The sequence below is a fragment of the Takifugu flavidus genome, chromosome 8 (genome assembly GCF_003711565.1).
Source record: "Takifugu flavidus isolate HTHZ2018 chromosome 8, ASM371156v2, whole genome shotgun sequence".
In the NCBI taxonomy this organism is placed as follows: domain Eukaryota; kingdom Metazoa; phylum Chordata; class Actinopteri; order Tetraodontiformes; family Tetraodontidae; genus Takifugu; species Takifugu flavidus.
The window spans coordinates 7,105,492-7,133,422 of record NC_079527.1 but is presented as its reverse complement, the minus strand read 5'-3'; the positions used below and the strand labels follow the sequence as shown (position 1 = coordinate 7,133,422).

At 42.0% G+C, this 27,931-nt stretch overlaps 1 protein-coding gene across 20 annotated transcripts in view; it reads left to right on the top strand.

The window, feature by feature from the left end:
- Positions 1 to 27,763, top strand: part of kif1b (kinesin family member 1B) — a 41,409-nt gene extending 13,646 nt beyond the window's left edge. For 3 of the 20 annotated variants that reach the window (XM_057039777.1, XM_057039776.1, XM_057039773.1), the window contains 40 exons: positions 21 to 99; positions 182 to 324; positions 540 to 581; positions 2,192 to 2,403; positions 3,058 to 3,137; positions 3,564 to 3,639; positions 4,732 to 4,811; positions 5,422 to 5,528; positions 5,657 to 5,740; positions 5,833 to 6,013; positions 6,103 to 6,175; positions 12,608 to 12,713; positions 12,807 to 12,824; positions 13,691 to 13,839; positions 14,018 to 14,196; positions 14,319 to 14,456; positions 15,201 to 15,452; positions 16,866 to 16,984; positions 17,229 to 17,314; positions 17,480 to 17,609; positions 17,830 to 17,980; positions 18,131 to 18,221; positions 18,308 to 18,426; positions 18,544 to 18,599; positions 19,718 to 19,826; positions 19,900 to 19,966; positions 20,091 to 20,175; positions 20,443 to 20,548; positions 20,885 to 20,911; positions 21,609 to 21,723; positions 21,819 to 21,952; positions 22,069 to 22,130; positions 22,219 to 22,364; positions 22,463 to 22,714; positions 22,824 to 22,895; positions 23,958 to 24,079; positions 24,186 to 24,338; positions 24,543 to 24,735; positions 24,871 to 24,989; positions 25,076 to 27,763. In XM_057039777.1, the coding sequence (XP_056895757.1) occupies positions 21 to 99; positions 182 to 324; positions 540 to 581; positions 2,192 to 2,403; positions 3,058 to 3,137; positions 3,564 to 3,639; positions 4,732 to 4,811; positions 5,422 to 5,528; positions 5,657 to 5,740; positions 5,833 to 6,013; positions 6,103 to 6,175; positions 12,608 to 12,713; positions 12,807 to 12,824; positions 13,691 to 13,839; positions 14,018 to 14,196; positions 14,319 to 14,456; positions 15,201 to 15,452; positions 16,866 to 16,984; positions 17,229 to 17,314; positions 17,480 to 17,609; positions 17,830 to 17,980; positions 18,131 to 18,221; positions 18,308 to 18,426; positions 18,544 to 18,599; positions 19,718 to 19,826; positions 19,900 to 19,966; positions 20,091 to 20,175; positions 20,443 to 20,548; positions 20,885 to 20,911; positions 21,609 to 21,723; positions 21,819 to 21,952; positions 22,069 to 22,130; positions 22,219 to 22,364; positions 22,463 to 22,714; positions 22,824 to 22,895; positions 23,958 to 24,079; positions 24,186 to 24,338; positions 24,543 to 24,735; positions 24,871 to 24,989; positions 25,076 to 25,118 (4,556 nt within the window). In that variant the 3' untranslated portion in view covers positions 25,119 to 27,763. The remainder of the gene's footprint in view (positions 1 to 20; positions 100 to 181; positions 325 to 539; positions 582 to 2,191; positions 2,404 to 3,057; positions 3,138 to 3,563; positions 3,640 to 4,731; positions 4,812 to 5,421; positions 5,529 to 5,656; positions 5,741 to 5,832; positions 6,014 to 6,102; positions 6,176 to 12,607; positions 12,714 to 12,806; positions 12,825 to 13,690; positions 13,840 to 14,017; positions 14,197 to 14,318; positions 14,457 to 15,200; positions 15,453 to 16,865; positions 16,985 to 17,228; positions 17,315 to 17,479; positions 17,610 to 17,829; positions 17,981 to 18,130; positions 18,222 to 18,307; positions 18,427 to 18,543; positions 18,600 to 19,717; positions 19,827 to 19,899; positions 19,967 to 20,090; positions 20,176 to 20,442; positions 20,549 to 20,884; positions 20,912 to 21,608; positions 21,724 to 21,818; positions 21,953 to 22,068; positions 22,131 to 22,218; positions 22,365 to 22,462; positions 22,715 to 22,823; positions 22,896 to 23,957; positions 24,080 to 24,185; positions 24,339 to 24,542; positions 24,736 to 24,870; positions 24,990 to 25,075) is intronic. The other 17 variants (XM_057039782.1, XM_057039774.1, XM_057039784.1 and 14 more) reach the window with 17 other exon arrangements.
- Positions 27,764 to 27,931: the final 168 nt, after the last annotated feature.

Below are 27,931 nucleotides of genomic sequence, written 5' to 3'. Positions count from 1 at the left end.
TTTTTTTTACATTGTAACAGGTGGAAATTCGAGAACAGCCATGGTAGCGGCCCTCAGTCCAGCTGATGTCAACTATGATGAGACTCTCAGCACACTCCGGTATGAGCATTGTTCGGAGCTTTAAATATCTGAAAACAACTATGTTGATTTTTATTATTTATTTTTTTAAATGTTTTTTTAGGTATGCTGACCGAGCAAAGAACATCAAATGCAATGCTGTTATTAATGAGGATCCCAACAACAAGCTGGTGCGGGACTTGAAGGACGAGGTGTCTCGTCTGAAGGAACTGCTTCGTGCCCAGGGCCTGGGAGACATCCTGGATAGTGAGTTTAATGCTGGCTCAGCAGGTCATAATCGGTTGCAGTGTACTCACAAATGTCTGTTTCCCAAATGGCATGTCACTGAATTCATTCCATTGTGTTTCTTTCTAACTTCATTATCTTTCTCATCAGTTTACTAAGAAAAATCTATAAATTTTTCCTCTCATTCTACTGTTGCTGACCTCTGACCCTTTTCATCTCTTCCTGCTTCCCCTTAGTTGATCCTATGGGGGATGATTACCCAGGAAGTGGAATCAAATGTGTGTATATGTGTGCTAGTAGTGACTCATTTCTATTGGCTCTGCTAAAATGAGCTTACATTGCTTATCTCGAGTGATCAGCTTTTATAGTATGTCTGCCATTAGCTTTGCATGTCTTTGCTGGAGAGCTAAACGCTTAAGTCAACAGTTTTCTGAATATGTAAAGCTTATGCAAGCGTGCTGCTATGCTAAGTTTAGCATGCCATTAGATTAGCATGCTTGGCGCTTGTGTTTGCCACTTTTTAGACTGACGGGGTTGAGGCAGCTGTATGCAGTATCACATGTTCATTTTGGAACATCCGTTCTTAGAAAAATAGTTTTTTCATTCTCAATGCTTCTACATTATTGTCTTGAGTACCAGAGCATTTCTTTCTGCTTCATGTTTTTATCATTAATTATCTGCCACAGGTGACAATTCTCTAAGCCTTAGAACGGTCTGCAAACGGAAAGGTGCCACTTTTCAAATTTAAAGGCAAATTAAAATAGTGCTTAGTTACTGTAGACATTTGTTGTTGTTTTTTTTATTGAGTGGTTAGTTCCCTGTCTAGTATTACCAAAAATTCAAAGCGCTTTCCTCCCATGCTGTAGTTTTTAGCATAAATACTAGTTGCACACATCTGCCAGCTCATCGTGGGTATTGTCAAAGGTAGTTTATATATTTTTGGAGGAGGGTTTTTCTTAACAGTCATGTAATAGACATGTTTTAGTAATAGGTGTTTCTCATAGTTCGGCAGGTTTTAAGAGCCAAATTAAAATGTGCAACTGACCAATTGGATGAATCATTATGTATAGTTTGTTGCAAGAAATCAACTTTATTTACTGTTACTAATGCAGTAGACTCAGATTCAGCAGCTGCAGCACAACCAGTGCAGTGAATTTAACAAGCAAAATCATGTTTTGTTTGAGGGTATAAACTTGGTTTTCAGGTTATGGTTGGATTTGATTATTGTTGTGATATGGGTTAGAGCTAGGCATATTCAGGTGTGATGTTTAAGGTTGAGGTAAAGGGCTGGGGGATGTAATGTCTCAAAATTCCTCAGAAAGATCAACACAAAGGTGTGTTTGTGTGACTGAGTGTGTCTGCTGAAACATACTACTCAATTGCAGCTTGAACTTTGGCAGCATGTCATCAACTCTCATCTGTTCTCCCACTGGGGCTACTAGCTCTCTCAATCCCCCTCTCATCCTGTATTTGATATGCTAAGAGCAGTTTTCATCTAGTAATTCATAACTGAAGCTACAAGGTAGGGGATCAGGGTTGCTTAGAATTAATTCCCCTGCACTGAAATTCTTACCCACTTGTAACCAGTGGGGAAGCTCTACATGCTGAAATGTTGCAGGGTTGCACGGCTGGTGCAAACATCAGCTATCTGCAATGAAAACTGCTCCTCAGCATTCATCATCGTACCGGGATGTTTGTCTTAACCCTGCAACCTGCAATGTGTTTTTACATTAGTCTTCTCTCCCTGTTGTCTCTCCACACCCTTTTCTCTCCCTTCCTCCAATTTGACATTTGGTTCTTCCATTTCATGTGATTTTATTCTTCCATCCATCTTCTTTGTGTGTCGTATCCTTCCCCTCTCCCTCTCTTTCTCCTGCCGTTGGCTTAGATCTCAAAGACTTTCAGAACAATAAGAATAGATACTTGATAGCTTCAGAGAACCAACGCCCTGGCCATTTCTCCACAGCACCTCTTGGTTCCTTGACAGCCTCTCCATCTTCTGGCTCACTGTCCAGCCAGGTGGGCTTGCAGTCAGTCACCAGCATCCAGGAGCGCATCATGTCTACGCCAGGAGGAGAGGAAGCTATTGAAAGACTCAAGGTAGGGATTGTCAGTGTGCACCCAAAGCCCAGAGCTGTCAGCCCGCTGGAGTCCTCAAGTCTGCATTTATCTGGAAGCACTCACCGGAGTCGGTGAAAAACCTAAAGCTCAGTTTGTGCGGCTAAGATGGCCAAATATTTTGCTGTACAAAACCACATTTTCACATGTAAGACTATAAATATAAACTATCACATTAGCAAGTAATATCTCTCCCAATTGCTGTAGACCTCTCACGCTGTTGATAAAGGACCACATAGCCATAGCAAGCCCTTATGAGCTGCAGTTTCCATGGTAACCATGGTGGCCAGTCTATCATCCAGTGACGTCAAGCACCTACGCACATACAGAGGAAATGGTCTCCTACAAGCTTGGACAGTGATACTCATGAGAATTCCATTCTTTATTCGATAAAGCTGTTTTGGCTAACAAAACTATGTGTTCGTTATCTCCTGACATAACAAAACCTTCGGCATTATTCTCTTTATACAGACACACTTTTTCAACAGCTTCACAAATTGACTTACAAACAGGATATAAAAGTGACCACTGGATCATTGTCAGTAGCACTTTTTAAAGAAATCCCCTGCTGGTCTTTTCATTATTATGGAGCTGCAAACACTGTTGTGATGTTAACCTCACACTTCTGGTGCTCAGGAATCCGAAAAGATCATCGCTGAGCTCAATGAAACTTGGGAAGAGAAACTGCGAAAGACAGAGGCCATTCGCATGGAGAGGTCAGTAGAAGTGGAACCATGCCGTTTCCTTTCCATCTCCACCTGCCAGTGTTTTAAAATGTAGATCTTAAATCTCCTTCCAGGCCTCCTTCAGTCAGCCTCACCTGTTTGACCACTTTATCACAGCTCAATCTGTCTCTTCCTCCCCTGTGCTGTCTGCCTGCCTCACTCCACCTGTCTGTCTCACTTCCTGTGAACCCATTCTGTCTCTTCCTCTTGTCTTTCCTGTCATCGCACTCTGCTGCACAAATGATGCTCTGACACAGTTTCCCCCCATTGTTCAGTCATCTGTTTCTGCAGATGTCAAATGTGTTACTCCATTCATTCTCCTCGCTGCTCATCCCTACCCTGCCACAGATGGTTATGTCTGTCTCCAAGATACTGGTATAAAACATTTTTCTGTCTTATTTTCCCCCTTCACCACAGGGAGGCCTTACTGGCTGAGATGGGTGTGGCAATTCGTGAAGATGGAGGCACTTTAGGTGTCTTCTCACCTAAAAAGGTACAATAAACAGATGTTAAGAACAGCTGGTTTTCTATGGTTGGGGATGTCCTATTCTCACTTTCTATCTCCAGTTTTAGCATCTTGTTGTTTTATACAAACCTTCCTTGTATTTTTCACCTTTTCACTTCCATCTTTCTGCTTTTCTTTTCGTCTTTCACATCCTTTTTTCCTTGCAGCTTAGTCATGAAATGACATTTGATGAGCAGTTTGATCAGTTTGCCAACAAGGTTTGTTTAGCTGAAGTAGATGTGACCCCATAACTGAGCTGAGTGACGTGGTTCCTCCTGTCTATTTCTGGTGAACAGTTTACCTGTAACCATAACAGTTACAAGCCACTGTAAACATTTTCTGACTGTTTAGTGAATATTTGCTGGAATTCTTAAATTAATTTGTTGTATTTAGATTTGACAAGTGATTCTGCATTTAAGCTTCTTTGAAGTCGATGCATGAATATTATTCTTGGCTTTATGGGGATTATTCAAACGTTCCTTTAGCTGCTTAGACCTATTAGTGCTGAATTTCATGAATTCATTAAATTTTATGGGACAACACTGGATGTTCCCTTTACTCCCCTAAGCATCCCAGTGTCCTCTGGATAGTCTCATAAAAGCCAGTAGATCTGCTGTTTTGACTGTACATAGAAAGAGAATTGTTGTTTTGTTTTTTTAACCAAACTGATGATGCACTGCTTATCACAAGATCATCGGAGGTCATGCATTCCTCTCTTCAAAAACAGTTTTTCTCTTAGGCGTGCTTTGACCCCCTTCCCCTGCTTCGTTTATTCTTTCAGTTTTGTTTATATCCATTTGTTTTGCATTCATTTATTTCTTTTCTTTCACTCTCTGCTGCGCCGCGGGTTAGCATTTCGTTGAGAAGCCTTGTGATCTGTATACAGACTTTAACGGGGTGTTTTCCCCTAAAAAGGTTGGTGGATTTAGGCCCATCTGCTAGTATATTTAGTGGTGTTTCTGTTAGACGTGACAGGTGTTGGCTCTGTCTGAATGTGACCACCTCAGTCCCATTTTACCACAATTTTGTACCCGGTATTGACAAAAAGAAGCTTGATTACTGGTCTACCTTTTTCTGTAGACTCCACACCTGGTTAACCTGAATGAGGATCCTCTGATGTCAGAGTGTCTGCTCTACTACATAAAAGACGGAATTACAAGGTAAAATGAATGTGCACTGTAGAATCCTGACTTTTGGCACGAGAGAATGGAAACACTGTTTCGCATTTTGCAGCTAGGAAGTCAGCAGGGTAGCTTTGAGCAGCACTTGGGGTAGCAAACTTTTTCAAACAACATATCCACTGTATCTACGCTCAAAACACCGCAAATCAAGATGGGCCTCGCGTGCCTTTTAGGACATATGGTACATGCATACGTGCATATACTTGCCCGTATAGAGGAGTTTATTACGTCTCATGAAATCAACAATAATAATACTCTATAAATTATCGGTAAAAAGTATCGTTATGGGCAGATATCCAAATTTAGGTATTGGGATCGGAAGTGAAAAAATGTGAATCAATGCATAATACCTATTCATGCTTTGTCTGAAATTTGCTAGTGAACCCAGGAGTTTTCTTAGGTGGCCTTTCTGATTGTGTTACCTGTGACACATAATAGGAGGGTAATAAAGAACAAAAAACAACAGAGAGAAGCAAATGAGCCATTTTTCCTTTAGAAAGTGATGGGCCGATTTTAATTTGTCACTGCTTGTTATCAAATGGCTGCCAGTGAGAGATTAGTGTTGTCAAATGTGACCTGTTGTCTTCAGGGTTGGTCAAGCTGATGCTGAGAGACGACAGGACATTGTTTTAAGTGGTGCTCACATCAGAGAGGAGCACTGCATCTTCCGCAGTGAGAGGAATGCCAACGGAGACGGTGAGACAGCATTTATGAGACTGATTGCTTATGTTGGCAACTGCGAATGGAAAAAGCCTCAGAATTCCTTTTTGTCATTGGTTTAGTTTTAAGTTTTGCACAAATAAACTTAAAATTCATCTTCTCAGTTGTTGTCCTGCTGGTGCCCTGCGAGGGGTCGGAGACCTATGTTAATGGCAAACGTGTTGAAGACGCAATCCAGCTTCGTTCAGGTACATTTGTGTCCAAATTTGATCGTTAATAATCTCCAAATGCCCTTTTTGTGTCATCTCGATGCTGTTGCTAAAATACTATTACCTTCCAGGTAACCGGATCATTATGGGGAAGAACCACGTGTTCCGGTTCAACCACCCAGAACAGGCCAGAGCTGAAAGGGAGAAGACGCCCTCTGCTGAAACTCCCATGGAGCCGGTGGATTGGACCTTTGCTCAGAGAGAACTTTTGGAGAAGCAGGGAATTGACATGAAACAGGAGATGGAGAAACGGTTAGCAGTTGTGTTTATGCAATTTTCGTTTTATACATTCGTCATTCTTCGGTCTTAATTGATCTTTTGTATTTCCCTGATTCGCGCAGGCTCACTGAAATGGAAATTCTGTACAAAAAAGAAAAAGAAGAAGCAGACCAACTCCTGGAACAGCAGCGACTGGTAAGTTCAGTTGTACTGCTCTTTCATTAGAATTTTCTCATCGGAACGTGACGTAGAATAGTTAGGACTAACCTCAGATTTGGTTTATTGGATTAAATCTAACTTTTGGTAGTTGAGTTAATCAGAATGTGATAACCGGGGTACCTTTGTGTGAAATGCAAATGTAAAACAGGATAATCAATGGAAACATAACTTAGATTAAGATATAATGATTCTTCCATGATCAATTACAAATGGCACTATGGTTTTTGTGAGATTAAGGCTTCATCTACACTAATCCAAACAAAATTCAAGGCCATGAAGATAGACGTTTGAAGGTGTCGCCCACTGGATGGTGACAGGATAAACGCTTAAAACTGATCAAGTAAAACACGTTGTGACTGGCTGTTAGAAGTTATGACAGTTATGACTTCAGCCTTTCATTGATTCATCTTGTGTTTGTAATGTGACCCAAGTCTAGATGAGAACAAATTTCCACTTCAGTTTAGAAAAAACAAGGAGTTTCATGGACTGCTGGCACAGTTACAGTTACATACTTAGTTATATAACATCATGAACATTTTTTTCCACACAGTTTTTGTTTAAAACTGTAATAATGTGGATGTAGCCTTAAATCTTACTAGTTCCGAGTCTACTTCATCTTGGATACTTTTGGGTTGTGTGGGTCTAAGATTTTCAACTCGCCGCATGTCTGTTCTTCCTGCATGGCTGTTTGTCTGGGTTTGGACAAATGAGATTTTATTTGCCTCTCTGCCTAAATTATAACAGATTTTCTCTAGTATTTTTATTGATTGAGAACTAGTTTGTAAAGCTTTCCCCTTTTTCAAATCCCTGTTTTCACTGTTCTTATGTCTTCTGTAGTGGATCTGAATCTTGCAAAACAGCAACATAGCAACACAGCTATTTTTAACATTATAATACTAATTATATATATTCCATAAGTTGTTCTTGAAATATACCACCTTGTATTTACTATTGTGATGCTGCTTTTGCATGGTTCATGTTAATAGCATGTTTTCTTAACTCCCTTGGTACTGGTTCTGGACTAAGATGCAGTGTTTGACATTGAGCTGGTCAAAGTTTTGAAGTGGCTGTTGATTTGCTTTGATTAGATTTCTATTCTAGTTTCTTGCTCTGTTTTGACCCGAGTTTAATCTCCTCAATGCAGTTGCTGACATGTTCAATGCATTGTGATAACAAAAGAATCCTGCTGTAGTTTTTGAGACAATGACAATGTGGTTTCTCATTGACTTCTAGCCTCAACATGGCAAATGTACAGCACACTGAGGGCATGGCTCGGCAACAGTTTTCACTGCTTACGGTTGAATCAGTGGATCAGACACACGATGACGGTTTTATTTGCTGTGTTTCCAGCTCCCAACAGCCAAAGATGCAACACCATACACAAGATCTGAATTAACTAGCAAATGGTTGTGATCTGTAATGTACTTTTTGGAAAAAGAATGAGAAACTGCATTTTTCCAACTAACATATTTCTTGTAGTGGATTAACACTCACTTCTGCCTCTCCTCTACTGGCTTTCTGAACAACTGGCACAACACACTGTCTTCTAACTCACGGCTAATATTAAAGTCACTCAGACCTTCTGGACAAAAAGGGGAAATCTCCAAAATCCATCTACCTACATGCATGCAACTGTAGCATGCGTTGGGATCGGCAATGAAATCCCAAAATTTTCCGTTAAGAAGAGGAATATAACAAATATTACAGATGAGCTCCAATCAGCCACTACCCTCTATTGATATTTTTGCCTCTAATCATGACATTCATGCTTTGCCTTTATCCTTTAATATCAATATGCAACATTGGGAAACAAGATTAAAACAATATTCATATCTGCAACGCCATTTTGTTGAAGGAAAATTACGAATGACAAACTGACAGGAAAGTCAATGGAAGCCACTATTTGATTTTCATTTGTTTATGTATCTTAATTTTTAACCGAATTCTGTGAATGTGTATTTCTAAAAGCTGCATGTGGCCATACATCGTACACTAAAGATGTATGCAAAATATGGAAATTGTGGCAGTGATACAGGTCTTTGTTCAATCAATATTTTGCAATATTCTGTTGATGCAGAAGTATTTATTCTGAATTGACTGCTCATAGCTGAAGATCCCATGTTGCATATTCATATCTCCATTCATTCTTCCTCAAGCCATCCTTTCATCTTCTCTTTGATTTCCCATTTTAATTTCTTCCTTTTTTGGGAACCATTTTGGTTTTGTTTCCTTCTGTTGTTTTAAGGACGGAGACTCTGATAGTGGTGATGACTCTGATAAGAGGTCTTGCGAAGAGAGCTGGAGACTCATCACCTCCTTGAGGGAAAAACTGCCCCCAAGCAAGCTACAAACCATTGTGAGAAAGTGTGGATTACCCAGCAGTGGCAAGAGAAGAGAGCCTGTGAAGATGTACCAGATCCCCCAGCGACGTCGCATCACCAAGGACTCCAAATGGGTGACCATCTCTGACCTGAAGATTCAGGCAGTCAAAGAAATATGCTACGAAGTCGCACTTAACGATTTCCGCCACACGCGGCAGGAGATTGAGGCTCTGGCCATTGTGAAGATGAAGGAACTCTGCGCAAGCTATACTAAGAAGGACCCTAATGAGCGGGACTCTTGGAGAGCAGTAGCTCGAGATGTTTGGGACACTGTTGGGGTTGGCGATGAGCGCATCGAGGACGTCATCACCAACGGGTCTCGACCAGGCGGGATCGTCATGGATGAGCTGAAGGTGCACATTGATAAACTTGAAGACATCCTGCACGAGGTGAAAAAACAGAATAATATGAAAGATGAGGAGATACGTGCTCTTCGAACCAAGATGGTCAAAATGGAAAAGGTTCTGCCACTCATCACCCCAGAGGGGCAAGAAAATCCTCCTAATGTGAGCACATCTCCGAGCTCCACCCTAAATCCAAGTCCCGTAGAAGGAAAACCTCCTGTGCCCGTAAAGCCTGAGGGAGAGACTGGAGAGTCACAAATAGGCCAAAGTGCAGAAGATGATACAACCTTGAAACGAGGCAACCAAATGCGCTGGATGCGTCAGGAGCAGCTACGCCTCAAAAATCTTCAGCAGCAAGAGATCACCAAGCAGCTACGTCGGAATACTGGACCTCACCGCTTCATACCTCCAGAAGACCGCAAGCTGCGCTTCCCTTTCAAGAGCAACCCTAAACATCGCAACTCCTGGAGCCCCGGCACTCACATCATAATTACTGATGAGCAGGTCATTGAGTTAAAGGTGCCTAAAGAAGCTGTAGCTGAAGAAGAGGCAGAAAGCTGCCCACCTCAAGAGGGAGGGACCTCCAGAGATCAAGTGGCGGCTTCCATCGTTCAGATCACTCCCCCATTACCAAACCCACCAGTCCAGCACAGGAGCAAAGACTTGGAGCAAGGCCCAAGTCAGGGTCACAGACATAACTATAGAAACAACCCCCATCAGTCACCCCAGGAACGAGGCCGTAGCAACTCTTTTAATCTCCGCCAGCGGCCAATGGGCTCCACAGAGTCCCTGCAGCAGTCTGAGAGCAACAGAAGGCATACGCAGAGTTTTTATTATCCTCGCTACCATCAGAATCCACCTGCACACCCTCTGCTACATCATCCACAACAACCTTACCACTACAGCGGCATGATGTATGCCGATGGTAGATTCAATGGCTTCCAGTATCACCATCCCACCGAACATGCTAACCATCCAGTCCACTTCCAGGCGCCACCAAGAATGCGCAGGCAAATGTCTGCGCCTAATCTAAAAGCCAGCAGGGAGACGACAGTCTAAGTGGGACTTGAACTATTTTAGTATAATTTAAGTAGGCAAAAACACATTACAGATCACAACAGGTCTCAGTCATGAGTCCAACTGCTAAGACCGGACCATTGCACTCCATCAGTGTGTCGTTGGTCGTTTCAAAAGTATCGTCTTTATTCTAAACTGTTGCCTTGTGTGCACGGCCATCACAAGTGTTGGGACAGCTGTAGCTAACCAATGATTCATGGATACGTGTTTTTAGCGAGCCCACTCTGTTTATTTGAGGCATTTGTGTCGGATCAGCAACCGTGCTTTAATTTGTCAAAACTATTTTCATGGTTAACTTTGAGTTGACGTCATGTGTTATGTTGGTTCATCGTGAATGTTTTCCTATATTTTGTGTTTTTTGTATTTCAATCTTTAGATGGACGGAGCTATTTGCAGTTTGACGTTTTGCATTTAACTAAAAGCATTTTTTCACACCAGTGGCCGAGATCTGGAATCAGAAGCCCATTGGGATAAAATATGAGAATTTGATGCATCATTTAGTGGGATAGCTGCCTGGAAAAGTGGTCAAAAATGGTGCCTCTGCGCACTAATTATATTAATTTTCTTCACGTTTTACTTTCCTTTTACTTTCATTCTTACACAATTTTAAAGCAGTAGTTGTAATTTACTGAATTATTTAGATTCTTGCTATGACACTTGTTTTTTGCATTTGATTTTGATTTCATTTATCTTAAATATATAACTGTCCCCAACATTTCACTGTTTTGCACATTTTGAATTCCCAGCTACGTTAATTTGAGAGTTAATTCTCTTACAGTCTACATAAAGATGTGTTGTTTCAACAAAATATTACTACTTATTGTCTGAGGACAATTGGTTTTAATGAAATTACTTTATTTCTCATTCGTCAGTAATTGCTGAGTTTGCCATTTTTTGTATCGATACTCATATTCAAACATTTTGGAGGGTGGACATTGATTTGAAGTGTTTTCATTATTGTTGTATTGGACAACAATCCACACTGAAGATTGTTAGAGTGCCTAATTTGTATCCACATCAAATGCAGCATCAATCACTAATATGACCTTGGTCATTCTATCCGAGTGACAGATGAATGTTATCGTTTATTTGAATTAGTTTCCTCTGTGCCTCTAAATTTAAAAGAATCATCAGCTGTGTTGGAAGAGACTTTTGAGAAGTCTTCAAAACTAAAAGTTGGAGTAATCTTTTACACTACCTATTTTACAGTATCTATATTCTGCCTTATTATTCTGTAATGGAAAAAACCAAATGATGTTGCATATGCAAGTCTAGTCTCTCTGTGCCTCACCTCTGACTATCCTTGCACGTGCTGCCTGATATTTCTTTATGCCTAATAAATGCTCCGTTAACAATTGTTACATATGCACTGGTGGTGCTGCTGGCAAGAGTATGCAACCTCTAAAGGACAATGTGCAGTGCGCATACACACATTCATGTCAGTGTTTATTCTCAGTTAAAACTATTTCAGTGTCCTACACGTGCTTTTTGAATTTGTCGTATAAAGTGCCTCATCGTGTCTGAACAAAATGATGCTGCTGAAGCAACTGTGCATATTTCCAGAAAGGTGTTTCAGACTTTATTATATATACATGTACACACACGCACATGCACACACTCTCACTATAGTGAATCCATGTACTGCTGGTGGTTTATTTTAAGTATAGGTACGACTTAAATAAAACGACCTGCTCCTCAGAATGCTGTTAATTATAGGAAGTTTTATATATGTGTGTGTGAATGATGGTTGTCAATAAACCAGCAACATTCTAGAAATTTTACTGCAGTTTTATTTACTCCTACGACTTTGCAAAAATGTCCTTATAACTTGAGCTGACTGTACTCCACTTTCTGTAGTTTGTGTACTGTATATTACCAGTAAGCTTGTGTCATTAACTTGACCTCAAGCATTAAATTTAGCCCGTCACAGCTCAACCTTATCAATTATTCATGTTTTAAAGTGCTGCTGGTGTTCACGCCCAACGTGTTGGCCATTTTTGTGTTGAAGATTAGAATCTTCATCAGATGAACTTGTCGGTGCTTTAGATTTGGACAGTTCAGCCTTCGTCCTGTTGGTAGGAATTCAGCAGGCGTGGAGGTTAATGCCAGATGAAAGAGCTGCATTGTCTTCCCAGAAGACACAGAACAAGCAGGATGAGGTCATCGAGACCACAGCAGTACTGCGCTGATGATGATGATGATGGCGCCCCTCATTGGATTACAGTTGACTCAGCCTCAACCAGCACCGCTCCTCTTCCTCTCCAGCCACATCCCACTGATTGCTTGATAATATTTCTTTCCTTATTTTAGGTTTTGTTCTGTGATTGTGTGTAACAAAAATGTGATTTTTTTTTTTTTTTTTTTCAATATAATTAACATTTTGTCCCATTTTTACCCAAGGTAGGTTCAACAAACAGAACTCCTCTTTAGTCATTTGGAATCAGACAGTTTAATGAGAAAAACCTTTGTTCTTCTCTTCTTTTGTGCCTAAACTTGTATGATTTTTCCTGACAAGGTGAAATGTGGTGCAGATGGCGAGCAGAGCTCCTTGGTTGCAGCAGCTGATGGTCAGTTGTCCTCGTTGTCTCCCGTTTGTTGGTGTCCAGGTGTACGAGAGCAAATTGCAGGAACTGCAGAAACAAGTGGAGACTATATCTCTGGTGGCCGAGACGCCCGATGAAGAGGAGTTATATGAGGAGGAGGAAGAGGAAGGTATGTCCTCTACATCACCAGATATTTCTTTATTCCCATTAGACATCTGATAACATGTACGGTACATGCTTTGTCCTTCACTTCTCTGTCCAGAGCCCAAACAGCTGTCATGTGCGTAAAATACCTACAGTTTTATACAATAATGTAAAGTAGTCCTAATTACTCATTGACATAAATATACTAACTATAGTTAACAAGTAATATGTCTAATTCTGTTCACATAACATCATACTAATGCACAAAATGTGCCGTGGAACATCCATACCTGCACTTTTACATGGTTAAGCTCTCCAACCTGAAAGCACCAGTGGGAAAAGTTCCAAAGCCTTTGTAATCAAATAAATCAGGTTACTTTCCAGAGTCACTGGTTCCTATCAATTTTAGTCCAAATTTAAGAGAACGTTTTTTTTTTATTTAAGAAAAAACAAATCGCTTCCTTGGCTCTTTAAACTTCACCCATCTGCTCCCTTCTACAGTGACGGAAGGGGTTACTTTGCTTTACAGATAAATACAGTGAAGGAGCTGAAGGAAGTGGGGCCTTGTCTTAAAAAGTCATAAAATGCCCCTGAAATGCTCCGGTGGTTTCATCTGTATGTCTGTGAGCTGCAATATTCAAATTAGACTTGAAATGCTGCCATTTAAACCATAATTTTAGATTAAATACGCAGGGGATTTCTGCACTCGTGTTTGCTAATGATCATAATCTATCTCACTCTCCTGTGAGTCATTTATGACGTTTAAAACCTTTAAATGTATTCCATTGCACTACAACTCTGTGTGCTTCTGGAACTTTAGATTTTGATGCAGCCATTGACTCAAAGTAGTAGGATAAAAGGTTAACCAGGAATTCCAGGAATTCCAGGCATGGCGGAGTGTTTGGGGTCAAACCTCTGAAATGGCTCACAGTGGTTTTACTGTGAGTGCTTTCACAGTGCGCAAATGTTGAGGTTTTAACATCCCATCGTTTACCTCTGCAGTTCCATGGACTCAGCATGAGTTTGAGTTGGCTCAGTGGGCCTTCAGGAAGTGGAGATACCATCAGTTCACCTCCCTGCGTGATCAGCTGTGGGGCAACGCTGTCTACTTAAAGGAAGCCAATGCCATTAGTGTAGAGCTCAAGAAAAAGGTAAAATACTGTTAAATATTGTTAATCAATTCTGTGTGTTATCATTTAAGGATAATGGGAAGGTGGCCAATAAATCAAGGGTTGTACTGGTTTATTTGACCCAGAGCCACGCTTGAAAACACAGGTGGCTCCAGAGTCATTTGTTTCTCTAATCTCAACTGCGTCTTCCATTTTCCAGGTTCAGTTCCAGTTTGTCCTCCTGACAGAGACCTTGTACTCACCACTGCCCCCTGAGTTGGCATCACAAGAGCCTGAAAAAGAGCGTGACTCCAGGCCTTTCCCCCGCACTGTGGTAGCTGTGGAGGTTCAGGATCTAAAAAATGGAGCCACTCACCACTGGTCACTGGATAAACTCAAGTAATGACCTAAAGCTAGGAGTTTATCGCGTTTGTGTTGCATTTGTTTGTAACCATTCTGGACATGTGCTTCTTCCTGTTTTGCTTTTTATCAATGCTGATGCGTTCTCCCATCATTTGAAGGCAACGGTTGGAGAAGATGAGAGAGATGTATGACCGTGCTGGAGAAATGGCGTCCACAAACCAGGAGGAAGGAGAAGGACCTCTGACAGGAAACGACCCGTTTTATGACCGCTTCCATTGGTTTAAGCTGGTGGGAAGGTTCGTATCATAATCACAGAGACAAGTCTCCATCTTGCTGTTCCAATTTACTAATGATAGAGGTTGCTGCTTCTTGTTTGTCAGGTTTGGGGTTTTTTAGTAATAATTTGACACTGTTTCCATTAAGCAACTTGGAATCAATTTTTTCATCAAATAAAACGTGTTTTGTTGATTCACTTTCATCCTCAATTTTGTTTTAAAAGTCATTGTCATCTTGTTTTATCCCTTATGTTCCATATTTTCTGTTCCCAAACATTTTATGTTGTAATGTTCATTTTTATTTTCTTCAATGGTGTTTTTACTTCAGTTTTCATTAGTGTCCATTTGTCTGTTTTTACTTTTTAATCCATTTTTCCCATTGTGTTATTTTTTTATGTTTGTTGCTGTTTTCATCTTTTTAATGCTGTTGCTTCATTTAAAAGTTCTGAACAGCACAGCAGATTTGGATGAAAAGAAAACTTGTAACATTATGCGTTTTATCCTCTTTAGTACGTTAGATTCCTGTGTTAATCCTATTACAGTTACGTTCCATTTTGCTGTGTAATAGTTTCCATAAACTGCCTTGACACATTTTTGATACTTGATCCTTACAAAATTAATCCTCCTCATATTCTGTATATAAATCCTATTTAGTTCTATGTTCATTTTAAGAGTGTAATATTCTTCTCTGCTGCAGTTGCCTGTTTAACTGTTCTGCTACCCCACCTGTCCTTCATTTGTGTACCCACACAATCATCCCCTCAGCTCCCCCATCTTCCACGGTTGTGTCAATGAGCACTTGGCCGACCGCACGCCCTCCCCCACATTTTCCACCACCGACTCGGAGATCACTGAGATGGCAGACGAGCGTCAGAGCGAGATGTCCGATTTAATCGACGACGAGGCATTCGTGGACGACACCAGCTCGGACGCCGGCACGGAGGAGGGCTCCGACATCTTCAGCGATGGCCAGGACCCGTTCTACGACCGCTCCCCCTGGTTCATCCTGGTGGGAAGGTTGGTGACCAGCAGTGCTGACCTCACATCACCTGCACACAGGCTGGGACGGTGCTCTGGGGTGGATGCTGGCTTGGTTTAATGTGGAAAGCAGCGTCCCATGAAGCAAAGGAGGCTGTGCAACATGAAAACATGTTTCTTCGCCGTTTACATCTCTGCTTACCAGAAGATACATTGATTAATACCGTATTGGGTTTAGCTGTATTTTGATAAGATGCAAGGGAATGCATTAAACATAAGATTATTAACTCATCAGTGAAGCTTTCCCCTTAGTGGAAAAATAAAAATGTTTCAGAAGCAGATCATGCATTCATTAGCATTAACATGATTAGTCCGTACCTCTGTGCCCACAGGCGTTCTTTGTGTGATTTTAATTTAGAACCCACTTTCTAAAAATTGAAAAGCCAACATCTTTTTCTCCTCACATCCTCCCAGCATGATGTCTCCTCTCCAGTCACCACCACTGCTCTGGATGTATTAACTCATCTGTGTTTGACATACCGGTACATATATTTTCTGTCCAAGTTTTTTTTTTTTTTTTTTAAACATATTTTTGTTTAAAGCTGTGACCTTGTTTTTAACATTGCTTTTGAAATGTACCATATGTAAATTCACTCGGTAGTTGTTGACCATCATGATTGTTTTTGTTTAAAATCCTCATCCGGATGAAACCATAGGCTGCAGCGGGGGTCGACATTTTGACACACATGCTGAGGCCGTTTTGTTTCATGGCTGTGAACATCACAGCTCACTCAAAACCGGCGTGTGCTTTAGAATGAGGCAGCAGATCGATGCGGGCTAGAAGCCGACCAGACTCTCAAACGACTCGGCTCCCTTCGTCACAGTGACTTCAGAGATTTTACGGCTTGATCTCCCCCCTCCATCTTGTCCTTGAGCCTGTGAGGTGGTTGTGGGGGGGGGGGCAGACAGAGAAGGCAGTCACCAGAGGTGCAGCAAAACAAGCCAAGATTTATATAAACAAAATGTTAGCGACAGGCTAACATCATCATAACTCACTGCAATAAACTGGATATTACTGCTGCATCCCCGGAGACCTGCCGTCTCCTTGCATTTCCCCACAGTTCAAAAATAAAGTGATGGTTTAACATGCTGCTGCATTCGGTACCCTGGAGCTTGCTTGAATTTATGTTTTTGTCCTTTTTTTTTCTTTTCATAACAAATGTGACTAATTTGTTTTGACCGTTTGTCATTATAGTGATTAATATATCCTAATCACACATTTGTTCCCTTTATAGTATGTATGTCTACAAGCGTTTTCAGTAGACATCAGATTTATTCTCTGTAGATAAATACATCAGATGGGATGTATCATGTGGCAGAAATTCCAAAAAAGTCGGTCAACTCTGCACTATCCCCTGATTTTCACTCTCCTCCTTTTTCTTTTACTCGCAGAGCTTTTGTGTACCTGAGTAACCTGCTGTACTCTGTTCCACTGGTGCACCGTGTTGCCATAGTAACAGAGAAGGGCGAGGTGCGTGGTTTCCTGCGGGTGGGAGTCCAGGCTATAGCTGGTGAGTAATTAATGAGATTCCGTGATGAGCAAGACTGTTGGGTTCACACAACGCCCTCCTGTGTGCAGCAAACCCTTCATTTTAAGGCTTTCTCGCTGTGATAATGAATGATGATTTTCGTCTCCATCCTATGTGTTTATGGTGCAGATTCAAATATACAACTAATTTACAGTAAAATTTCCTTTTGTTCTTTTAAGGCATTTTAACTGTTTGATCTGATCTGAGAAACATTTGCTCTTTGTAGCTGATGAGGAGGCTCCAGACTACGGTTCAGGAGTTAGACAGTCAGGAACTGCCAAGATCTCTTTTGATGACGAATACTTTAAAAAGGTAAGCTCAAAGGCAGATAAAAAGCTGCTTTATGGTCTTAAATATTTGTGTGTGCCTGTGAAACAGAGAGAAAACACGTTGAGGGGAACTGTTTTTTTTGGGAGTTTCCTCTTTTCCTGTTTCATTTAAGTTGTTTATTGTTGTGTCTTCTTGTCTTCCAATCAGAACGAGTTTCCCTCTACTGTCATGACCCGCTCTGGTATGTCCTTGGAAGAGCTGCGCATTGTTGAGGGTCAGGGTCAAAGTTCGGAGGTCATCACACCTTCAGAGGAGCTCAATCGAATCAATGACATTGGTACGGCTGCAGACTTTCCTCTTTCAAGTAAATTTTGATCTTCTTTCTCAAAAGGAAAAATATACTTGGCACGTGGTCCTGTTGAAGGTTATGAGGGAGTGTGCAGAATCTTCCCTGCAGCTTTAACAATTCTTATACAGATTATAAAAAGAACAGTCACCAGTCACTTTCAATGCATCACACCACAGTTCCTCCTAACACCCCCTCTGTGACTCCGTAGACCTCAAACTGGGCAACATCGCAGACACCAAACTGATCCGTGAGGGTCTGGCAGGTCAGCTGGAAGTTGGAAGCATCTTTACTTTCCGTGTCACTGTGCTACAGGCTAGCGGTGTCCAACCTGAGTACGCAGACATCTTCTGTCAGTTCAAGTAAGTCAACATTCCTCAGAAAGAGAATATAGAAATGGCAGCCACCTTTCAATTAAAGTTGAATTAAAGAGTTTTGTTGAAAATGATACCAGTCCTAATGATTAAGTCCTTCGTCAGAAAATAAAAACAAAGTCTTTTCTTTGTTGTCAGTTTCCTACATCGACACGATGAAGCTTTTTCCACTGAGCCGTTGAAGAACGCAGGGAAAGGAGCTCCCCTGGGCTTTTACCACGTCCAGAATGTGAGTGTCAACCCAAACACAAAGAAGCTGTACTTTAATAACAACAGTTTTAACCAGCTCTTCGTGCTGTCGTGTTGTCGGAGCAGATTTCTGTTGAGGTCACGGAGTCCTTCATCGAGTACATCAAGAGTAAGCCCATTGTGTTTGAAGTGTTTGGACACTACCAGCAACACCCGCTGCACCTTCATGGCCAGGAGCTCATCAGGTCTGTGGGGTTAATAAGAAAATGCCTAATGTTTTCTCATGTTTCTTATGCTGTAATAATTCATATTTCTAGGTGAGAAATTTCTTTTTGATTGCAACTGTATCTATTTTTTCACAGTCCTCCAACACAGTCGAGGAAATACTATCCTATTCCAATGCCTCTGTCTAAACCAGGTAGGGATTTGCACCTTATCAACAGTGCTTCCATCTTCATTTCAGTGTCTCTGCCTTTTATCTGCATCCCTCATCTGCTGATTCATTTTTTGCAATTGCTTTGTTTTGTTATTTATCCTTTTAACATCTTTTCCCACCATATGTAATCCTCTTACACAACTCTGCCTTCACTTTAATGCTTTTCCATCCTTTCTTTATATTGCTGCGAAACTGTGCACTTGAAAACACAGACCACGCCCGTAAGATAGAGTTGGTCCGCTACCTTATGAGCAACTATGTGCACGGCAAAGTGCTGGACACACTGTCTGAGCATGCCAACGCCCTGGCCTCCTCCGCCATGGCCAGTCTGGAAGACGAGGCTGACCAGCTCTCACACTTCCCATTCCTCCCGATGCCATGTGACCTGGTGCTAACTGTCCCCCGGCACCATGGTTGGTACAGAAAACAGTGTAGTTCCTGTGAAGTGATGATTAGCATAGCTGTGCTTTGCCCCTTTGGTGCTCGGGGTCTGCAGACATTAGCATTACCGATCTCTGCAGTGCCTCTTTGTGCTGCATTTAGCTGCAGAACTCCTTCGGTCTCCCGGTGTAGTCCCAACCCTCCTTGTACCTCAGAAACTTGCCTGAGTTGACACCTTCAGGGAAATCTCTTGTGCATTTAGAATCCTAAGCCATATATTAAAATGTGTTCTAATGATAGAAGATCACAAGCCTGACAGTCACAGCATAAATCAGCTTAATAGGCTGAGCTGCTGATAATTAATGACGTTTTCGCATGGAATAATATTAATTTTAGTGAAGTGAATGTAGCTGTGTGGCTCAGAGATTAGCCTGTTTGAACAGGATTATAATCCTGAAGTGTCAGGCTGCAGGGTGCTGTGCTGCCAGTGCTTGTGTAATTAACTCTTCATGTTATCTTTGTGCTTTTCACTAGTTTGTAATATTTTCTTTCCACGTATGGCTACCTCAATGACCGGGATTATACTTGTGTTTGGTTTCCGGTTCATCATCACATTTTAAAACCTTGTTTGTTTCACTTCTTCTTTCTTATTTTGATAAATGCTCCTGAAAAGGGGAATTTACCTGCATAAGAATATCAAGTCTTTGTGTTATTATCAGTTCCAGCTACCAAGTTGAACACCATCACCAAGTCCAACCTGGGTCAGTGCGTGAGCAAGTACGATCTTCTGGTCTGGTTTGAGATCAGTGAGCTGGAGCCCACAGGAGAGTGAGTGTTGACTGGGTTGACTTAACTAGCCATTCTATTGACACAATAAAATACCGTGAACTTCTTCTCTAAGGTACATCCCAGCTATAGTGGATCACAGTGGAGGACTGCCCTGCCATGGCACCTACCTCTTGCACCAGGTACCATCAGTCTCCACAGCTCTATACAACTCTAGCATTTTGTTACCTGTATATCTTAAATGAAATAGGACAAAAATATTAAGCCGGTTCTAGCTAAACATCATATTGTCATCCTGTCCTGCAGGGAATCCAGAGGAGAATCACAGTGACTCTCATTCACGAGAAGGGAAGTGAGCTACACTGGAAGGATGTTCGAGAGCTGGTAGTAGGTGAGCAGACCATTTATACCATCTCTACAGCCTCTATTGTCTAAATAAAATCCATTTGTTAGGCTCTCACTGGTTCCTCAGTCATGGTTCCAATGGTTTCTGTTTATCATTCTTTAAACTGCTTTCATGCTGTGGCTAAAAGATGAAATAATGACACATCACATTTTGGAATATAAACTATTTTCCAAGAGGCTCATACAAGAACAATGTGGCATTTATTTAGTTTATTATGAATTAATTGCACGTCTCGAACATTGGCGCCGCCAGGCCGCATCAGGAACAAGGCTGAAGTGGACGACAGGGCTTCTGATGGCATTCTCTCCCTCAACATCATCTCTGCCAAGAACATCAAGTCGTCTCACAACTCCAACAGGTAGCTGGAATCACACTGTTTGTTTGAAATCCAGTTTTACCCAAAGAGCAGTATATACTGTGTATATACGGGATGTTTGCTGACATTCTGTTTGTTTTCTCATTTCCAAGCCTTTTGTTAAATTACTACCCCATATTTTGGTTGATATTTTTCATTAGGAAACAGGTGTATTTCCGTGTCTTTGTCTTAATATTTGCTCTGGCAGAGGGTAAACATTGCATGATGTTTTCATGCTGTTATTTTGCTCCATTTTCCCTGTTGCCTGATTGTCTGTGCTTCTCTCTTTCTTTCTGTACACTCTGTTTCTTCCTCCTGCTGCGGCTGGATTGCACTCAGGCTTTCTATTGATAAGGATATTGATAGGTATAATTTACCAGAGAACATAAGGTTCTTTATCTGAAAGAACATTATGCTTCTCTTCAGTCCCATAGATTAATAGAAATTAGTTCTTGTCGTTCTGTGTTTCTTTGTTGGAATGTTGCATTCGGTCTGCCTTTATTTTCTTTATTATATAGCAATTCAGTTTCAAGCCTCTGTTCAAATAAAGGTAGCCGGACATGCAAATGCACCCCCTCCCCTCCCCATTTTGCATTCATTTGTGTCGTGATATGTGGATCTCCCGTAGCCCAAAGATTCCGGATGAATGCTTTCTTCTCAGCTATTATTCACTGTGTGATTCAGGAACAAGCAGGGCCATTGAGGCCTGAGCAGGGCTGCTAATCTGGGGCTTAGAGCTCCCCCTGCTGCCAACACTAGGAAGTATATTGCCTCTATAGTATTCAAGGGAGAAGATGGTTTTCATAACAATCAGTCCTCTGGACATTTAAAGGAGCACTCTGCACATTTATTTTAATCTTTTGTGAATCCTGAGTCTGAGTCGAGCACTTCACATGTTGTTTCTCACATTATATCATGACAATAGGATGGAGGGTCAGTTCAGTCACTGCACACTGTAACTTAGTCACTACTCCTGATCCCAGAAGGATCCTGCACACTTGTACATGCAAGTTTAGCCAACAGTTAAAAATTTCACCTGAAAATTCTTCAATTACCCGCTCAGGACTTTCTACCGCTTCGAGGCTGTGTGGGACAGCTCCCTGCACAACTCCCTACTGCTGAACCGAGTCACTCCTTATGGCGAGAAGATTTACATGACTTTGTCCGCATATCTCGAGGTCAGTAAGCATTCTGTGTTGTTTTATATGCTGTAAAGTTGTCTTATATCCGTACAGATACCGACACACGAACACATGCTGTCCTCTCCTCACAGTTGGACCATTGCATCCAGCCTGCTATTATTACCAAAGACATCTGCATGGTCTTCTACTCCCGAGACGCTAAGATCTCCCCTCCTCGGTCCCTCAGGAACCTGTTTGTGAGCGGATACTCCAAAACCCCAGACTGGTATAAAACTTTAACCCATTATATTTAGGTTCTTCTAAATACCCAATTTAAAAAAAGGGGATCCTGTTACATGGTCGACATTGACTTAAATCGAATCAACCTTTCCTCCATTACAGCAATCGAGTCACTGGCATCTACGAGCTGAGCTTGTGTAAGATGTCTGACACCGGAAGTCCAGGTGAGCCTTCCCCAAACCCTCTTTGTAGAAGCTTCCTGGCCTCCAATGTAAGAGCGTTGGTGCAGTGATGATGTTTTTTCCTTTGCAGGGATGCAGCGGAGGAGGAGAAAGGTGCTGGACACATCCGTGGCTTACGTGCGTGGAGAGGAGAACCTGGCCGGGTGGAGGCCCAGAGGAGACAGTCTGATCGTGGAGCACCAATGGGAGCTGGAGAAAATGGAGCAGTTGCATGAGGTGGGTCTTTAAAATCCCTGATTTGACCCGCCTGTCTCGTCCCCGCCTTTACCCCACGGACCATAAATACACTCACCATACTCGCGTCGATCATCCAGGTGGAGAAAACCCGCCACCTGCTGCTGCTGAGGGAGAAACTGGGTGACACCAACCCAGCTCCCTCCACCAAATCCCTGAGTGAGCTGCTGTCACCCAGCATGAGCTCGGGGACCCTGTCCACCTCCACATCCATCTCCTCCCAGATCTCCAGCACCACCTATGAAAGTGCCATCACCCCCAGCGAGAGCAGCGGCTACGACTCAACGGACATAGAGAGCCTGGTGGATCGTGAGAAGGAGCTGGCCACCAAGGTGAGAGCGGAGCCACAGATGGTGATGACTCGGGCTGAGCCGCTGCGCCGTCACACCATGACTGGCTCCCTGCTGTCAACTGATCCGTCACATCTCTGTGCTGTTGCAGTGCCTGCGCCTCCTGACACACACCTTCAACAGTGAATACAACCAAGTGGTCAACAGCATCAGCGACTGCAAGGTGAGCTGTGACCTGCTTGGTCAGGCTCTGTTGCTACTTTGCACAACAGGGCTGATTTAAAAATGCACAAATTATACTTGTAATGTGCAAAAAAGTGGGGCGTTTCCACCTCGCTGCTCTTGCCTTCTGCAGGTCTGATGATAGGTTTGTACAGCATGTCTAATGGAAGAACACATTTCTGTGGGTGGCTACAGAAGGAGTTGTGCCTGTGTGCGTCGTGTGTTCTAGAAGCCTCTGTGTCACCGAGGCTGCAGCTGGAGAATGAACAAAAGAATGGGCTTCATTTCTTTGGTTTAGGCAATAAAATGTAGAAACGCTACATTTGATTGTGAAGCCTCAACACGGGCCGACTGTTTATTGTTGTGCCCGTGTTCCTAAAGCATCACATGTTTCTGATTGCTGAAGCCTGCTGCTACCAATAAAAAAGTTTCTTGCCCCCCCCCCCCCCGCTGCCACACACACACACACACACACACACAACACACACACACACACACTCTGGCTGTCAGCTGATGCAGCTGCAGGCCAGGATCAAGGGTTGCAGACAGTACAGAAAATGGGCAGAGATGATGATATATCAGCACTGTTGCTAAGGATTTAAACAGCAAGTGGGGTTTCTGATTCTTTTCTTTCCCAGAAATACTGGAGTACATTTTGGGGTTGAGTCCATTTTCTCAGTATTTTTAGCATGGATTTAAATAATTAATGATCAGGAACTTGGTAGCTGCTGTCTTGTTTCCAGGCTTAAAACTCTCAATATTTCAAATGATTTTGTGAAATCTTTATGGATGATTTAAAGGGGAAACTGATGGTCCAGGGGGAAAAGCTGCTATTGTTACATGAAAGTAAGTTAAGAGAGTTTACTTTGGACCACAATCAGAAGGAGCTTCAGGACTTCGAGGAGTTCCGTTCCAAAACATTCCTCAGTTGTAGTTGTTTGTAGTTTATCCTGCTTTTGTCCAGAGTGGCTGTTGGACTCAACAAAAAGGTGAATTATTGGAGTGTAACTGCCTCATCAGCCTGTATCACCACTATTTTCCCCTCTGGTTTCTTTATGTTCAGTTGTCCGATATCTCAGCCCTGGGACGTGACCCATCAGTGACCAGCTTCAGCAGCGCCACTCTCACCCCCTCCTCCACGTGCCCCTCCCTCGCCGACTCCCGCTGTGGTTCCATAGACCAAAAGTAAATTCTTTGACCTAGAGATTGAAATATCAAATCTAATTTATACAATAGAACCTTAGATTTTCTTCCTTTTTAAGAACATTTATTGACTTTATTTGTTCCTCAGGACTCCAGAGAACAACTCCCGTGCCTCCAGTCCCTCCTACTCAGACTACGAGAACTTCCCGATGGTTCCGTCTGTGGAGACTTCCTACCTTGCACGGGCAGGAAAGAACGAGTTCCTCAACTTGGTGCCTGATATTGAAGAGATGAGGCCAGGGTGGGTGTTGAGACATGTTTGTTCAGTTGGTGGTGATTTCAAGTCTTCCTTTTTTACTTAAAGCTGGGGTGATGCCACATTACACCTCAAACAAAAGCAGAGGTTTCTGTTTCCACGCTGAAGCCAAAATCATCCGAGTTGACTCGAACTCCTGAGCTGTCTCCTCTCCTCTGGGAAGGTTAAGACGCCGTGTCCTTTTTGTAGATCGGTAGTATCCAAGAAAGGCTTCCTGAGCTTCATGGAGCCGCGCTCCAACTCGTGGGTGAAGCACTTCGTGGTGGTGCGTCGGCCCTACGTCTTCATCTACAACAGCGACAAGGACCCTGTGGAACGTGGCGTCCTCAACCTGTCCACTGCTCAGGTGGAGTACAGTGAAGACCAGCAGGCCATGCTGAAGGTACCCTCGCAGCACCCCAATGTAGAAAAAAATGCAAAAGCAAAAAAGCAGTTGTTTCTTTTTAACATCGAGGAGAAAAAAAAGGGATGATTGAGATAACAATGTGACGTTCGGCAAATATTGTTATTCCTTCAGACTCCAAACACGTTTGCTGTGTGCACGAAGCATCGAGGAATCCTCCTCCAGGCCCTCAACGAGAAAGACATGAACGACTGGCTTTACGCCTTTAACCCTCTGCTGGCTGGAACGATAAGGTACCCGCCAGCTCCTGCTCCATCAGTGACAGTTGCTTTACCTCTGATGCCCAAGTCATCGCTCCGTAAACTTCATCTTCCCACAGATCCAAGCTGGCGAGGAGGCGCAGCGGCCTAACGAAGAACTGACGGAGCGACACGGAGGAAGCCACGGCGTCCGTGCTCCGTGGAACGCCTTTGAACATACCAAGTGTTAACACTTATTAATCATTGTGATTCTTGACAGTTTCTCTTGTAAGTAGAGCTGTGGCTTAAGTCTCCGTTCATGCGACTACAAGTTTCAGTTCCAGGGGAATTTGCCTCCCCCTCCACCCCCCTCCAACATCCCTCTGTCACCTCCTCTCCGAGACCCTTCCTCCTCCTCCTCCTCCTCAGCTTTTGGTGTTTTCGTTCGACAATGTTTGGGTCTAATTTTGATTCCGCTTCGTTGTCATTCCCAAACTCCCTAACTAGTAGCATGTTGTAATAGTCTACTTGTGTGTGCACGATTCTTCCGGAGCTGTTCTGTCAGACCACTAATCTTCAGTTTGCCAATCATCTGTAAAGCAACGTCTATTTAAGTGTCATTCGTCTTAAGAATTTAATTTTATCAGTGCAACCACCTGCAGGAAAACACCCCGTTTGCTTGTTTAAAAAAATGCTAAAAATAATAGTAGCTATGCTTACTGAAGGGAAAATAATGATATCTCAGTTACTGACTTCTCAGTTATCATGTTACAGAAAACAAGGCTCATAAAGATCTGTTGCTGCTGATAAAGTCAGCTGAAAACATCTTCAAAAAACCGAAGCCTGAAGGCGACACAGCAATTTAAGTCATTTGAAGGTACATGAAAATATCTCAACAGTGTTTGTTTGTTCTCTCTTAGAAAACAGACTTTCAAACAGTGATGATGTGGAGGACAGACGTGATCTGTACATACTGTCTGTCCCAGGATCAATGTGGTGTTTTAATTTATTTACTCCGACACAGAAGACCAAACTACACAGTGAACGTTAAGAGAGTAAAGTTGCAACGCTTTAGCCTTGAAGCCAGTATTTAATTGCTGAAGCTGCTAGCGTGTAGCCTGTAGGACGGATGATGGTTTGCACTGTTGTGATAATAAAGTACTTTATGTTCAGGTGCACCACAGGTCACCCATCATGTACATTTTCACTTTACTTTGACTTGAAACCACAAAACTCAGCTATCAGCTCGGTGGGTTGATTTTGTTTGTTTTTTTTTAAAGAATCTTCTTTATCATTCCATTGGGAGGTTTGACGTGAAATGCAACAGAGGGCATTTATTTATTAATTTCTAACCAACTTTATTGGTTTTTAATTTTGCACATTAACACATATCTATAGCAAAACACGGATAGATGACACGTTTATATCTGTGGCAGGAAAACCGACGAGCGCACATCGAGGCTACACAGGAGATGTTCCTCAAAAAGAGAGAAGTGATATGAAAGAGATGAAATGTACACAAGGACTTTAGTTCTAATATTACTAATGAAATTATTTGCTCTGTGGATTGTATTGTAGCTGCTGCATCTGGCTTCCGGTGAGTCGTAACATTCTTTCGTCGTCTCTGTTTCAACGGTTACCAGGCAGATTTGGGACATGGAGTTGGGCATTTAGAACTCTGGCCGGTCAACCAGACGTTTGCCTACTTCATCAGACAAAAGGGTTGAATGGGGATAAACAGAGGCGACCACCGCCTGTTACGAGCACCAGCGGCTCCATTGGCAACATATCACAACATATTGTCGTGCCTGTCTCAGGTCAGCCAACCTGTAGGTCAGAGAGTTAAAACCTGCTCAGTTTCTGGGAAAAAAAGCATATTTATCCCCCTAAAAATAAGGTAAATTAAGAAAAAAAAAAAGCTATGCACTGATGGAGGCTCAGTGCAATGTGCATGTCAGAGCAAACATTTTCATTCCACAGATAATTTATTTTGGATTGTGTGTGTTTATCTTTTGCAATGTATATATTAGTTTGCAGCTCTTTGCACATATCAATAAAAGGTTCAACTAACTGATCTAATAAAGTCTGCGCAGTTCAGTTGTTCTACTCAGAATCGGAACCAAATGACGGTGTGACAGCTTCTCCCAGTTCCTACTGGGAGAGTGCCGAATGTACTGGGAAGATGTTTTTTTCCCCCCCATTGTTTTAACAAAGAGGATTATAAAGAGAAGTGATGTGTAACCCACTGCATCTTTTCAGGGTTTTAGTGCAAGTTTTACTTTAGTTTTTGAACAATATTTCCTCACTGCTCATGCTAGACAGTCACTTGAATTCTAACAATGTAAGGCTGGTTTTTAATTTTTATTTTTTTTTTCTAATATCAGGGAATAAAATATAAAGTAGCTAGTGAAATCTAAAACGATAGTGTGTCATTGCTGTGCTGGTTGTCTTTCCTCACCTCAACACTTTTTTCGATGCCTTTAAAACTAAATTAGCAGTTATATTTCCCACTGACCCCTCTGACAAATATCAGTTAGCTGCTTTTCCCTTTTGAATTCATTCACCAAAAGACAAACCGTGATATTAACACTGTACATTATTTGTCTGACTGTTTCATTTTTTTCATAATTATTTTGTAAATATCTGTGTCGTATGGAGCTTGAATTAAAATGTAAATATGTTTACTGTATTTGTAATTATTATAATCCATTCGCTGTATAGCATAGATGTGTCATGCAGCTCTCCTAATTGTGTGTATGGTAATCTTGCACCATTGTTTAGTGAACTAAGGCAACAATAAAAGTGCAAACTGTGCTTCAGCAGATCAATTCCTGCCTGTTTACTAATGACAACTTATAATTATACCATGATCTAAACGAGTCACATGCTAAAATATACTTGGTGAACCATTAGTGTTGTCTGGTGGCGGTGAATTCCCTATTTATTTTATATTTAACTCACAAAAATAATTTGTCACGGATCCATCAGGTGAAACC